Here is a 13,916-nt window from a genome sequence, read left to right as displayed (position 1 = left end):
CCCCCCAACCCGCAGAGCTTTTGCAAGCGACTCCGCAGCCGGGCGACGATTCGCACGAGCAAAGCGGGGAGCCCGTCGCCCTCGGAAGCGCCGGGGCCGGCGCGCGGGAACACGCGGCGTTTCCGAAGCAGGGAGAGGGCCGGGGCGGGCGGGCAGCGGCTCGGGGGGGCTCCTCGCCCCCTCCTCGCCCGCAAGGACCCGCCGGCGTCTCCGGATAACGCAGCTCCCGGCCCCCTCCTCTCCGACCCTTTCCCCCGGCGCGGGCCGGCGCGGGAAGGAGCCGACGGTTGCGGGAAGGAGCCGGCGGTCGCGGGCCGGCGCGGACGTTTCCATCCGCTTTGCGGACGGCTGCGGCGCAGTGAGATAACAGGTGAAGGTGGGGCCGGAAAAACCTTCCGCTCCCTGCGCTGCATCTTGCCATCCAAGGCAAACAGGCGGCTTAACGAGACGGCAAGAGGGAAAAGGTGAGATATTTGCCTTTATGTTCGTTACCCTTTAAAGCAGAAATAATATTTGAAGAGAAACAAAAGAATCAGGCAAACGGGGCCGTAATCGTACGCGGCGAACAAACAGAGCCCAGATCCTGGATTAAACCTAACGACTCGAGAGAGGACAAGGGGCGCGCGGGGGCCACGGCGAGCGCCCGAACGCCCCGTTTTGCGCCCCCCAGCCCCGCTCCGGGGCGGGCAGCGGTTACGGTGAATAAGATGCATTTAAAAATACCCTCCAAGGATGTTGGCACAATAATCTGTGGTGGTTCTAGAGGCACCATTAGTGTCAGTTAGGAAAAACAAATCCTTTGCGGAATGCACAACTTTTTTTCTTTTTTTTTTTTTTTTATAAAAAAAAAGTTTGTTTCGTGAATGCCCCGTTGTGCTTCTCAGCCGCATGTTTTAGCGCTTTGCAGATAAGGACGGGCTCGCGCAGCACCTCCGCTCGATACGGCGCCTCTCCGAGCGCCCGCTKCTCGCTTACCCGGCGCCTGCTCCCCGTCCCGTCCCCCGCGCCGGCCGCTGCGGGGGCCTCGGGGCCCTCTCCAACCCCTCCCAGCAGCAGTACCACGTTTGGGGTTAAAAAGGTACATTTGAGATGTGCTTCCTGCCTATCAGGGTGCAGAAGCCCCGTGCCAAGGGCAGGGGGGAGCGCGCTGCCGCCGCATCCCGCCCGGGCGCTCGCTCCGCGACGCCCAGCGAAGCACGCGGCGGCCAGACGCGYTTTCCCAAGGACGAGCAGCGCTTTATCTTCCGAGGGGCCCTGCGAGCCCGGCCGCCGGGCTGGGGACGGGCCGCTGCCTCCTCCGGGGCACGCGCCGGCGGTGCAAAACACGGAAAAGGGACGGGGCTTTTTCATGTGCTGGGGTGGATCAAGGGGAAACACCTGCCTGCTGCCGCCCTTTCCCAGCCCAGGGAACRTGTGAGCAGCTAAAACCATGATAACTGTTATTAATTGCAGCCGAGATGCCCAGCCCCCAGGACCACACCATGCTCCCCAGCCCCGTGCCTCAGTTTCCCCATGCGCAAAGCAGGAAAATGCAGAGCTAGTAGCCCCAGAATGATCCCCCGACACTTCTGGATAAGGACAGCTTAAAAAAAATAACCCAAAGGAGCAGGAATTCCCTCTCTCCAGCACAGCAGCAAAGCAGGAGCCAGTGCCCAGCCCTTAGGGCAGGAGACGCCGTCTGCAAACGGCAGCTCCYGCAGCCCCGGCTACAGCCCCCGCCGGGCCGTGGCTCCCTCCCCAAAGGGTTTTCTCCCYGGAGCGCCGTGCCGAAGGATTTCCRCGGCCGCCAGGGAAGGCGTGATCCCTGCGGAGAGGCGCCCGCCGGCGCGGGGCCCCACCGCCCATGCCACAGAGCGAGCCTACAAGGACAAAAATCGGAATACTTTTATTTCCTTGAGCTCCAGCGTTACCACTGTAGCAGCATTTCACAAATGAACTTCTGCATTGTTAAATATACATTTAAGAAAACACATCAAATTCCAAGGCAGGCAAAAAAAAATAAAATAAATGAAGCACTGCAGACACCTTGACTCACCCTCCCCTTAAATACATGTGCGTTTGTGGCAGAGGAAGCAGCAGTACATGTTTCACATACCAGGTCAGGATAAACTTCAGACTCGCAGCAAAACTGAAACCAGGCGAGCGACAGCTTGGTGAGGGGGCTTCAACCTGCAGCTCCAGCCTCGAGGGCAGCGGCAAGTTAGAACAGGTAAAATCTCCGCAATTGCTGGATGCATCGGGCGAGCTCCCGGGAAACCCGGCTGCTCCCCCCCGCAGGCTCTGCCCTCATCGGACCCGCAGCTTCGCCTCCCAGCTGCTCCAAACGGGAGATTTTTTCCCCCAGAAGAGCTGGGACGAAGCCAGASGAGCTAAAGCTAAGCAGTCAGCGGGAGCGGGTCCCGCGCTACCCCGCAGTCCGCCCGTTGGCATTAAAGTGACCCAAGGTTTTCATCCAAGTGTTTGCGCCCATCTCAGACGGAAATACTTTGTGCAGTTCTGCTTCCCGCTAGTGACACTCCAAAGTCAATAGGAAAGGACATCCCGGTCCAGCAGAGCTCCCAGAGATCCCCAGCCTTGAGGTGACACGTCTCGCACTTGAAGGCAACATGACACAGCAAGAGACTCATTCAATCTAAGCAAGGAAAAAAAGGCATCAGGAGCCTTATTTCAAGTTAATCAGTGGCAGAGGGTAATTTTCCCACGGCACAGGCACCACCACCCCAAGRGGCACCGTCCGGCTGGGCTTCTCCAGCTCTCAGCGTCCTGAAATCCCTCGGATTTGTCATTATTTTCCCATGGCCCAAGTGGGCGGCTAAAGGATGCGCTTCAGCCCGGGTTTGGCACCCAGAGCCGCACCCGCGGAGAGGAACGGAGCCGATACCCTGCCAAAGCAGGCCTGATTYTGCCAAAAACCACACCAAAAGCTCTGCTCCCCCACACACCTCGATGCACACCAGCTAGCCCCGAGCCACCCGGAGGCGCAGGGTTACTCCCGCGAGCAGGATCGGGGCCTTAGTAAAATTAAGTATGAATAAATTAAGAGAGGATGAAGCCTATTTAGCTATCACACACACCCCCCATAGAAAAGTGTACCTTTAAAAAGTGTTTGCAAAAAAAAAATAGTCTGTAAAATCTACATTAAGAGTTTCCATGTAAAAAAGCAGAATTGATGGAGTTCCCCTCCCAAAGGGACCAGGTGTTCTGGGTGCCCCACTTGACCTCCTACCTTCCCAAAGCAGGTGTTGCTCCCGCTCCTCCTGCCCATCCCCAGCGAGTCTCCAGGGGTTACCAAGTACCTTGACATCCACATGAGAAACCAGGCCACCACCTGGGGTCCAAATGCTGTATAATTAAAGCCAATCTGGCTATAAAAATAAATGCTCRTGTCTCCCTTACACATGGTGGAAGAATTTAGCCCTTTTTAAACAGCTCAGCACCTAGCTGTAATAGTATTTAAAAACAAACCAAATGCCTACATAGAAAAATAAAGGATAAACATTATCCATCTATTTTAAATTCATATAAAAGTAAGTTCTATGACAGGATATTTTGCTTCTTTGCTGTAAAAAAACAGCCTAGGCTGTATAACCTAAGCCTTCTGGTGAGGAAGTAAACTACATCTTCAAAAGTATCAGAGAAAAATATCAGTTAGCAATTTCACTTCTCCAAAATAAAGTTATTAAATATATATATTATTATAAGTCTTCATAAACTATTTCATTGTTTAAGCAATAAGGGGAACACGTGACTGAGGACCACTTAAACCCTCCTTCCCCCAGAGGAGGGAAGTGGACTTCAGCTGTGAATCCACCCGAAACCCGGCACATTCCTTAAGAGACCCAGAGCTTGCTGGCCTGCACGCAGGCACGCACAGAGGGGACACGGCGGCTCGCATTCGCTCCTGGAAAGTCCTTCAAAAGGATGTTCTTTTTTCCAACTTGTGCTTTGTGAGAAAGTACTTAAAGAACTCATACACTGACCACGCAATGGCTGTTGATGGCATCTGGTAAATGACGCGTGCCTGCACCCCTCTAAAATACCCCGAGATGCCCCCGAGCCGGTAGACAGTCTTGAAGGCGTTCACCATGCCCGAGAGGTGCCCGCTGATGTTCACCGAGCTTAAGGCCATGTTCTCCTGAGTGTTGAGCAGGGTCTTGCAGACATCGAGAGGAGTGGTGGCCGCAGCAGCCACAGCCCCTGCAACGGCACCGGAGACGATGTGCGACCGAGGGTTATACTCCCGGCGAGGGTTGATTTGCTCCTGCATGAACTCATAGGTGATGAAGTGAATGGCCTGGAAGGGGACATTCATGGTGAGCTGGGTGGTGTAGCTSCGGTAGAAGGCACCAAACCCTTCCGTCTTCTGCACTGTCCTTATACATGCCAGGACGGATTTGTAGGGGGAGTTGAACATCTGCATCCGCTGCTTCACCACTGGTCCAGGGGACAGTCGGAGGAGACGAACGCAGGGCAGGCGTCGCCGGGCAGCACAGAGAGGCGGGGAGACAAAAACACCCCGGTTAAGACACACCACACCCGGTCATCACAGCAGACTGAACCTTGCCCCAAGCCATTTGAGCAGACCCGACATCCACAAGCGATCCCTTAGCAAACTTGACATTTAAAAGATTTTTAAACATTGGACCTTCTTCCTTCAGAAAAAACAAAATTGTACTCCAGCTCTGCGGTAGAATATACAGCAACGTAACTAGCTGCACTGGCTGCTATTCAGCCTTCAACTCTGGGTGCGTTTTGCCACTACTCCTTTTTCTGCCGGGTTTTGCTTATCCCGGACAGCCGCGCCGCGGCTCCACCAGCTGCTACGCGTGTCTGACTACCCGGCAGAGTTCAGTTTCCCTTTGGTAGTCCACAGAGCTTCGGAAAAACCACAACCGCTTCAGTACCGGCGCACCAGCAGAGGAGGAACAGCACCACGTGCTCTAGTAACCAAGCTGCAGGGAGATGCCAGGCGAGATCCCTCCTTGGAGGGCCACGCCACGCCGACCAGGGGAGCCTCACCAGCAGCCCCACAGCYGGCCACGATGGCCGGTCAGCCCTGGGTGGAGTTTCTCCCTTTATGCTGGCCCCRAAGAGCTGCTTTAGCCTATCTGATCTCATCTAAAAAAAAAAAATAAATGGGCCACGGGAGTCCCTGGAGCAAAGGCTTCTTCCTGCAGTGCCGAGAGGCACCGAGGACCCCCCGGCTAGCAGGGGGCAGCGCTCCCCTCCCGCGGCACTTCCCGAGCAGCCCCGGGCGTTACCTTCAGCCGGATTCATTACTGCGTCGTGGAGCAGCGTGGCCACGCTCCCAGCTATACCTGCAAGACAGAAGAGCATCCTTCACGACGACGCTCAGAGACCATCGGTCAGGACTCGGCGCCGACGGCCCGCGCAGCGCCGAGCGCCCGGGTCCCGCGGCCCCACGACGGCACTCGCTAACCAGGCGGCCTTCCCGCGGAGCGGAGCGGGGCCGGAGAGCTCCGACGGAAACCAGGGTCCGCGAGCCAGCGCGCTGCCCCAGCGCCGCGCACGGCCGCTGTCCCCTGCGGCAGCTGCCCCGGCTTCGCCTGCGCAAGGCTCCCCAGCTTAACGCAGCTTGCTTCGGCCTCCGAACCCAGAACTGCCTCAGCGCAGCTATAATTAGGCATTTTCATCCATTTACTCAGGGTAGTTTAACACGCTAATTGCCTGGATTCAGCAAACATCCAGCCAGCCACGGATGACTCTGCAGCTTGCTCTAGGATGGGCCGCTCCAGCCACACCTTGGCCTTTGATGTAGGTTTTCATCGCAAATTCTCAGTTGCCCAAATGACTTTCGGTCATTTTTCCCATTAACACAGCACTTTAGTTTTCCCGCTGGTACTGAAAGCCTGTAGCTACTTGAAAGGCAAACATAGGAAGCACATTACTAGGAAAAAAGAAGCAAGCCAGAAAGATATCATACCCTTAAACTCAGTTGGTTGGGTCAAGTCAAGTCACTGTCATTGCAGATTCCTACTGTCACACCACAGACCAAGAAGTGTCTTTTGCACAACCCATTTTATAACAAGTCTGGCTGTCCAGTTAAAGGGCTTCTGCTGTTACAGCATCTAAAAGCAAAAGCCTTCTTGGTAGAAGCAAAATCTTTAAGGAAAGCATGCAAGTGCATAGAGGATGCAGTGCACTTCACCACGCTGGAGCGCCAAGGGAGTCATCTTGAACAAGGAGAGCCTGTACTTCAAACCTCAGGAGGAGAGATTCAAATGATACCTTCAAGTGTAAAGTCAGAAACAGCTCGTGACTACATCCCACACACCTCTTGTCCAGCGTACTGCTTCACCCACTAGAATAATTCGACATCACAGATTCAGTGCAGAAGTCTGGATTAGACTAAGGTCTTGGAAGATGCCAGCACGGGTTTAAGGCCAGAAAGGGCTTTTCTACTCTGATGCTGACAGCCAGCCCTGCCACATGTGACCTTCTGGGTAGCTTACCACGCAGCAGCCTCAGACAGCTGGCTAGCACTGGGCAGAAACTGCCCCAGCACCTGCTCGTGCAAGACAGCCACTGAGATTCACAGTGCTCAGCGTGGTACATGTAACCACCGGATGGTAAGCAGCTCCCATGCCTTCCTCCACAGGACAGAAAAAATCCACTTGAAGCAAAAATATACTTCAGGAGAAGTTGCTTCAGAGCCCCTCTGCATGGCACGTGACAGCTCTGACTTGTTGTTTAGATACTATGGCAGCAAAGACCTCCCATACCAGCTCAACACCCTCTGGAAAACAGATTTACCAAGTGCTCAGGAGTCCTAAGACGGGACACAGGTTTGAGGAGCGTGGTGACCGGCATAAGCACTGAACTAGAGGGCAGGTGCCACACTTGCGTACCTGACTTCCCCCTGCCTTTCCAGGGCCCCCATAGCGGGGAGCGAGGCCTGCAAGCCAGGGCTACGCTCGCGTCTTGCATCCTCCTGCACGGATATTTACAGTGGCAGTCTGAAAGCAGGGTGCCTACGGCAGTTCTTCCAGGAGCAGAGCACAGTGAAGGATGGCAGACTAAGTGTATGAAGCAAGCAAGGGACAGGCTGTTAACTGCAAGCTTTTTGTGTGCAAAAAAAAATACCATTGGCCAAGTGGCTGTTTCCTCCATGCTGGATAGTATCACTTAGAGTCTTTTTCATTTTTTCGTAGCAGGCAAAGTACATTGCATGGGCAGGGCCAGCCCCCAGCATGGTGACATTAATCCCACGTAAAGGCCTCCAGAAACCCTCTGTAAGAACGATTTTCTTCAGTGCTTCGTACACACTCCTGTATTGGGCTTTGGGGTCCGGCTGCAAACTCTGCATCCTTGTCTGCAACAAAGCACACACAGGGAGAGGCCTTAGTTACTTGACTTGAACGAGCACGAGCCGCAGGATTTAGAGCTGCGAGACTCCCAAAATCTAACACGTGCCTCCACCAGAGGGGTGAGGAATTAATTCCCAGAGCTCTAGTAGCACAGGAGCTGTGGAGCCAGCCTCTTCAGACCATCGCCGTCCTAGAGATTCAAGCGAACTGCACGTGAGGGCTCATCCACCAACACACTGGCAGCCCCGGAGAGATGCTGACAGCCAGCTTCCCCCTCTTCCTCGATGCCTTCCCTGCCAGACCAGCAGGATTAAGTGCACRCTTCCATTGCAACACCAAAACATGACCAGTCTGCTCAGACAAGCGCTCAGCGCAGAGGGAAGCACAACCTCTGTTCTCGTTTGTGCATGGAAAGTACAGGGAATTAAGCTGACAAAGTTGTTCAAAAGACTGGGCGAAGAAACACAGTTAGGTGCTTAATTGGCTCTTGCTTACAACGCTCCGCTCCCTCTGCCTCAGCTTGTTCCCACTGCAATCGCTCAGCTGCTCTTGGCACTTGGCTCGTGGGGCTAGCCTGCTCGATTGAGAAACGAGAAACAAGTTTCCTAGAAGCGCAAGCTAGGAAAGCGGGGTACCTGCAGCAACCTCTGCAGAGGGCACGGCAGGCGAGGGCCACCCCGCTCCGCGGCACGGCRCGGGAAGGGCCAGGCGGCAGCCTGGCAGGGCGCCCGCGAGGTGCCGCGCCGCCCTTCGCCCGCTCGACCCTCCCTGCTTCTGGCAACCGCRGCCCTCCGACTTCCCGAGCAAGGAGGTTCCAGCTGCATCCTGGTGTTCATTAGCCCTCAATGGACTTTTGCTCCATATATTCTTGAACTCGATTAAACTTCTCGCATCCGACACAAACTCGCTGCCATCAGTTAACTACTCACTGGGTGAAAAAACAGTTTCAAGCTTCTGCAGGCTGATGCAAACTCCCACAGCAGAAATGCTCCATACTGCTGACACTAACCCGCAGGAGCAACGGGTGTTTTGCAAGGACCAGACCCCAGGGCTGGAAGAGACCCTGGCAGGGCTGCAGCCCCACGACCGTCCCAGCGAGGCCGAGCAAACGGAGAGCACCAAGATGCAGCGAGCATCACCCACTGCTGAGCAGCAAGCAGTCCTGCAGGAGGTCTGCGACAAGTSCACGTCACATCCTATCCCAGCAAAACTGGTCTGCAGAGATATTGCCAGTGACAGGCCCTTTGGTAGTATCCTCACGCCTTTAAATGCAGAAGGACCCCGGGAAAGTGTGTAGCCACAGGAGATGAGCACCTGGCAACCCATGCTAGTCTCCACCCAGTTAAATTCCTTTAAGCAGAAGCTTGWGAAATACAGTTAAAGAAAAGGTCAGTCCAAGCTTTGCAGGAAGGGAAGTCTTGCACTGAGTTAGCTGAGACTCTACTCCGTCACGGGAATAAAGCTTCCTCCAAATGATTTTTATAGTAGATTGGTACCAGYGACTCCACTGGAGGTGGACCAGCTCATAAGCACAGCAGGTAAGCGCAAGAAGATAAGGAAGCCGACTGCTCCTGGGCCAACACAGCTTGTAAAGCGTGATGTTAGCACCGAAGATTTAAAGCCTTTTGCTTTCGTTACAAGCCAAGCGTTGCAGCCGGCACCAGGCCGGCTTCACCAGGGTGCAGACCGCACCTCGAGGTGGACCAGCTCATAAGCACAGCAGGTAAGCGCAAGAAGATAAGGAAGCCGACTGCTCCTGGGCCAACACAGCTTGTAAAGCGTGATGTTAACAGCGAAGATTTAAAGCCTTTTGCTTTCGTTACAAGCCAAGCGTTGCAGCCRGCACCAGGCCGGCTTCACCAGGGTGCAGACCGCACCTCGAGGGAGGCGGTTGTTTTGAGCTGCCCCTCATTTAGCAGGCTTTAGCCCCGGACCCAGGAAGCGCCRGCGGACTGCTCGGACCTTCCCGCGCTAGCAGGTCCACGCTCCAGCGGCCCCGTCCTTGGACTCCCGGGCAGAGCAGCGCCGCTGCCCTGCACCTTGGCAGCGACCCAGCAGCGCTTTGGAAGGAGCGAGGGACTCGCATGCGCTGCTGCTTTCTCATACGGGGACACAGCCCTTCGAGTTTATCAATTTACATAAGCAATTAGCCAGGAGGCAATACTACAGCTAAGCTTTCAGGCATGATTAAGCCAATAAAAATGTTTTGGGCTTGGGCACTAGATTCCACGAGCCGCGCCAGTTCTCGGAAACGGAGGAGCCCTTGCACAGCGACCGCTCTGATACCCAGGGACTTTAACCCGGCACAATAAAACCAAGCTGCTGCTTTGAGTAGTAAAGCAGTATGTGAGGCTAATTCAAACAAACTATTGTATTTGCAGCAAGTCTCCTAAAAATAGGACGAGTTAAATTTGCTAAGTCATTGCAATTGAGCAATTGGCTGAATTTACGACTTTAGGGGAAATCTAAGCATGGGTCACTAATGACAAGGCACTGCCCTAGCAGASTGCAGCTTGCTGGAAGGATTCACCGGCTCCCTCGCCACACCACTTTTACCACTTTTTTCTTTAACCACAGCGCTGCCGTGTGCATTTGCAGCCAAGAAGTGCTGCCCCAAGGAGCCTGCAGCCTGGCCCGATGAGCAAGCCCAGCACATCACGCCCAAGGCCTGCAAACCAGCACTCGAGCCTGTGTTTGGAGAAAGCCAGCAGCAGACTCCAAGGCCACTTTCCCTCCGCGTTGAGGGGCTCAGATTAGAAACAGGGAATTTGGCCGCCTGGAGCAAAAGCTTCCTGTCCGGAGCGCAAAGCGTGCTGGAAATAGACCCCGAAGCTCAGAAAAGCCTTCCTCCGGCGGCAGCTGCAACGCTGAATTAGCCCGGGGCGTGTTTAAAGCCAGTTTTTGGAGCCGCTTCTGAGCTTTGGGTCAGCAGACAGGAGGGTTTTCCAACCTCTGCACAGGTTTCTGCGCCTCCCAGCATCCCAGAGCAGGAGGATTTCGGGGCGGCGGGCGGGAGCTGCTGCAGGACGCCCTGCCACCAGCGGTGCCGTCGAAGCCAGGGCAGTTTAAGCAGGCACCGGCTCCTCCGAAGGGTGCCCAGGGAGGCGCCCCGGTAAGGCAGGGAGCTGGCGCTCCGTGCATCGCCCGACCCACTCCAGCGGGGTTCAAAACCTCGCGCTGTATCCCGSACAGGGCAGCTAAGCGTATTTGGCATTTACCTAGCTGACGCGAGCTGCAGTTTGCATCACTCACCCCACAGCCAAATCCACGGGCTCACGCCTCCCATCAAAGCCGCGGACGCAAACCGGCCGAACAGCCCCGGGAGCAGACGTAAAGAGCTCGCCCGTGGCTTTTGACACCTGCCTGAAGTCAGCAAACTCCTTCAGGAGCCTCCGGCTCCCAGGGGCCACGGACAGGCCGCAGCACTGACAGCGCAGCAGTGCCAGACCACCGGGCTGCAAGCTGCACCGTTGCTAAAAGCAGCAACACGCTGCAGATACGTAGAAGCATTTTGTTTTTCAGGCATTAGCAACAACGCAGGATAAGTCWTTTTCTATCTAGAAGTGTTTTGCTGACGAGCGACATCTTCAGCTTGCTGTATCCCAGCAGAGCGTCACTAACCTGGCGTGCAGGCTCTCACAGCTAATCCTGTACATTTACAACAGGAAAATGCACCAGTCTCTTCCTGCGACCACACGAGAGCAGACACCAAGAAACACCCCGTGCTTTACCAGGACGCAAGCCGGAGAGTCAGTTTGCTGCAACGACCATGTCCGATCCTAGCGGCTGGAGAAGGCGGACGAGAGGAGACCCCAGAGATGCAGCGCGGTGATGCTCGCACGACAACGGTTTTCACCGTCCCGGTCTGCTGTCAGCGCGTGCGAAGCCCCCGCTAGGCGCTTCCGAGTACGCCGCCGCACGGCTCGGCTCATCTCCCCGGCGCGSTTACGCCCCAAACGAGGCAGACGTGAACGTTTGCAAGGGGGCACCTCCAGCCTCGCTGGACACRAGTAGCTCACCGCTGTCAGCTGCAGACCCCCTCTCCTACCTTACGTTCTCTCCAGCACCCTGACGCTCAATCCGGTTTATGCCTCTGCACTGGCGACTTAAGTGACATATAGACAGTTCCGAGCACTCAGGTTTAAGCACTTAATTAGCCTCCTGGTGGCTCCTACAGCTCCATCAGCACTGCTCCGCTCGAGTGCTTTACACGCACGGCATGCWCGCCTCCGCCTAGCTGCTAGCAAGCACGGGCAAGGAGCAACRGCTCCCACCACGGAGCCCGGGCAGCGGCAGCAGCCGCCGTCCGAGGGCGCCCAGCGCCGTGACCGCCCGCCGTCCTGCCCCGGCTGCACGCACGGACCATGTTTTACCACCCTGGCTGGAGCCACCAACGCAGTCACCTCATCCCTCCCCAAAAGCCTCATCATAGCTCTCCATCCTCCCTTCCTGCCTCCCCCTCTTGCGACAGGGATGCAGCAGGCGGGATGTTTCATCTCCTTCCCCCCAGCGGCTCCCATTACAACCCAGTACCAAACCTCTCCTACCAGTAAAGCAGCAGAGGCTGCTGGAGAACAGCTCCGGTGCAAGCACRTTTACCGACGGCCCCTGAACGGCGTAAGCCAAAGGAGCAGCAGCAGACTCCAGAGCAGCCCTCCAGAAGATCCCTCCYGCAGCATCGCAGCGAGAAGTCCTTGACATGCTGATTCCTAAAATTAATCTGACAAGCAATCAGGCTTGCCAGGACAGCTGTGTTTTCAGCAGCTACAAAACAAAACAAGCCTAAGCGGTACGAGAAAGCGGCAACGCGCCGTCAGCACACCTCTACAAACCTGCCTCACGCACCCACGGCGGGCAAGAAGGGGCAGCACACAGCCCAGCCTGCCGCCGTAGAGGGGTCTGTCTTTATCCTTAGAAGCAAAATGATGGGAAGGAAAAGACACACCAAGCAACTCAGCCATCACAAGCCTGCAACCAAAGCTGTAGGTGGTCTCCAACGCGTTTCCTCCTGCAACGCGCAGCGACACTGCTGCAGGAGATTCACGGGCTGCCGGCACCAGGAACCGAGCGGGGAAATCGCAGCCCAGGCTGCACGCACTGCAAACTTACACCCTCGCCCCCATCCCCGCRCACGCCGCCCAGGCACCGCCGCCGTGCCCCGGCTCTGGAGAGCTGCAACGCCGCATCATCTGCGACGCTTCGGAGGGCTACGGGGCTGTGAACTGCTCGCCCTGACTCACCGCTCGCTCCCGCAGCCGCCCGTAATAGGAAACCGTCGTCGCAGCCGGCTCTGCCCCGGCTGCTTCCCCGCACTGAGGAATTGGGTAAGCAAACAATTCCCCAAATTGCAATGTTTTCGGTTTCTCTTTGGGAGGAAATGACTTGCTGGAACCAAAGCATGTTTCCTTTAAGCAGCAATCTAAGGGGCTGGGGGGGCCTGAAACGCCGCTTTCTGCGGCGTCCGCAGAAAACCTGCCGCCTCCACCGGCTCCGCTCAGCCGCGGCTCGCTCCAGGAAATACTGCCCAGAGGGTCAGACCAGCCCAGCCAGGCAAGGGGAGAAGCTTGCTTCTCTTCTGCGGGAGAAAAGGGGCGGATTTCCCGCAATAAAGCGAAAGATTGCTGCAGCGACAAGCATGATCAGCGGGTCATTACCGACGTTGCAGAAGAGCCCTTTTGGGGTCGGTTCTCGCCACTTTTTGCTCGTAGAACAGCATTTGCGCCGCAGAACAGGCACAAACACACAGCACGTACCCGTGCCTCGAGCGGGGCCCAAAACCTGCACGCTGCAGAGTATTCTGCCTCCGGCACAGCGAGCGACCTGGGAAAAACCCACGGGAGCTTCCCAGGAGCGGGAATATTTATCCACCTCCGAGCAGTTCGAGGCAGCTGCTGCAGCGGGTTACGTTAAGCCCACGGCACCGGCGCGTTTGGCGCCTCGACACGAAGGCATTGCCTTTCCTCTCCTCTGCCTGCTCTTTCACCGAGTCCTGCATTAAAAGAGCAGAAATTAGAGCATCTGTTTTCAGCCTCTCGCGTGACCGGATCCCGGAGGATCCGTTTGCACCGGCAACGCCACGCGCGGGGCGTTTGGCTTTCCCCAGCGTTATTTTCTCCCGTGAACTCGGAGAGGCCACAAGAAGCCGGAGAAGGGAGAGACGGGGGGGGGAATTTCAGACCGATGGAGCCAACATCCTTTGCAGCGCGTTTCCGACCGCTTTGGCGACCCGCAAAGTTTTCCTCCGAGGTGCCGGGCACCTGCCACCAGCGAGCCCCGCGCCCCGCTGCCCCCCAACCGGAGCCCCCCCGCGCCTGCCCCACACCAAACGCACGCCGCCTTCGGCCAGCGCAGCCAGGCGCTCCGGGGGGACGGGGATGCACAGGCGCGGGTGCAGGGAAATCGGGGGCTGTTTTGCACCAGCTCACTGCCTCGAGGGGGGGATGCAGCGTGGCCTGGACCCCCCCGGTACAGGGGCCCCCATACACGCTYATGCCCCAATGCACCCCACAAGCACAACTACTCCCTCCTTGCACGACCCCAGCACAATTCCTGCCTGAACCCCAATGCCCCCCCAGCACACTAACCCCC

The 13,916-nt window shown here is 56.5% G+C and overlaps 1 protein-coding gene across 1 annotated transcript; it reads right to left on the bottom strand.

Annotated features, from left to right (window-relative positions):
* Positions 1 to 1,870: 1,870 nt before the first annotated feature.
* On the bottom strand, positions 1,871 to 12,096 carry SLC25A37 (solute carrier family 25 member 37; the record flags this gene model as incomplete). The annotated part of the gene is made up of 5 exons (XM_085301048.1): positions 1,871 to 4,434; positions 5,262 to 5,318; positions 7,105 to 7,333; positions 7,824 to 7,902; positions 11,876 to 12,096. Coding segments are annotated over 5 exons (1,107 nt in total), but the record flags the coding sequence as incomplete, so codon positions are not given.
* Between the last annotated feature and the right edge of the window lie 1,820 nt (positions 12,097 to 13,916).

This window comes from Rhea americana, unplaced genomic scaffold (assembly GCF_003343005.1).
Source record: "Rhea americana isolate MKP2758 unplaced genomic scaffold, rheAme1 scaffold_171, whole genome shotgun sequence".
Taxonomy (NCBI): domain Eukaryota; kingdom Metazoa; phylum Chordata; class Aves; order Rheiformes; family Rheidae; genus Rhea; species Rhea americana.
The sequence above is the reverse complement of the archived record's forward strand: the minus strand, read 5'-3'. Positions and strand labels throughout refer to the sequence as shown.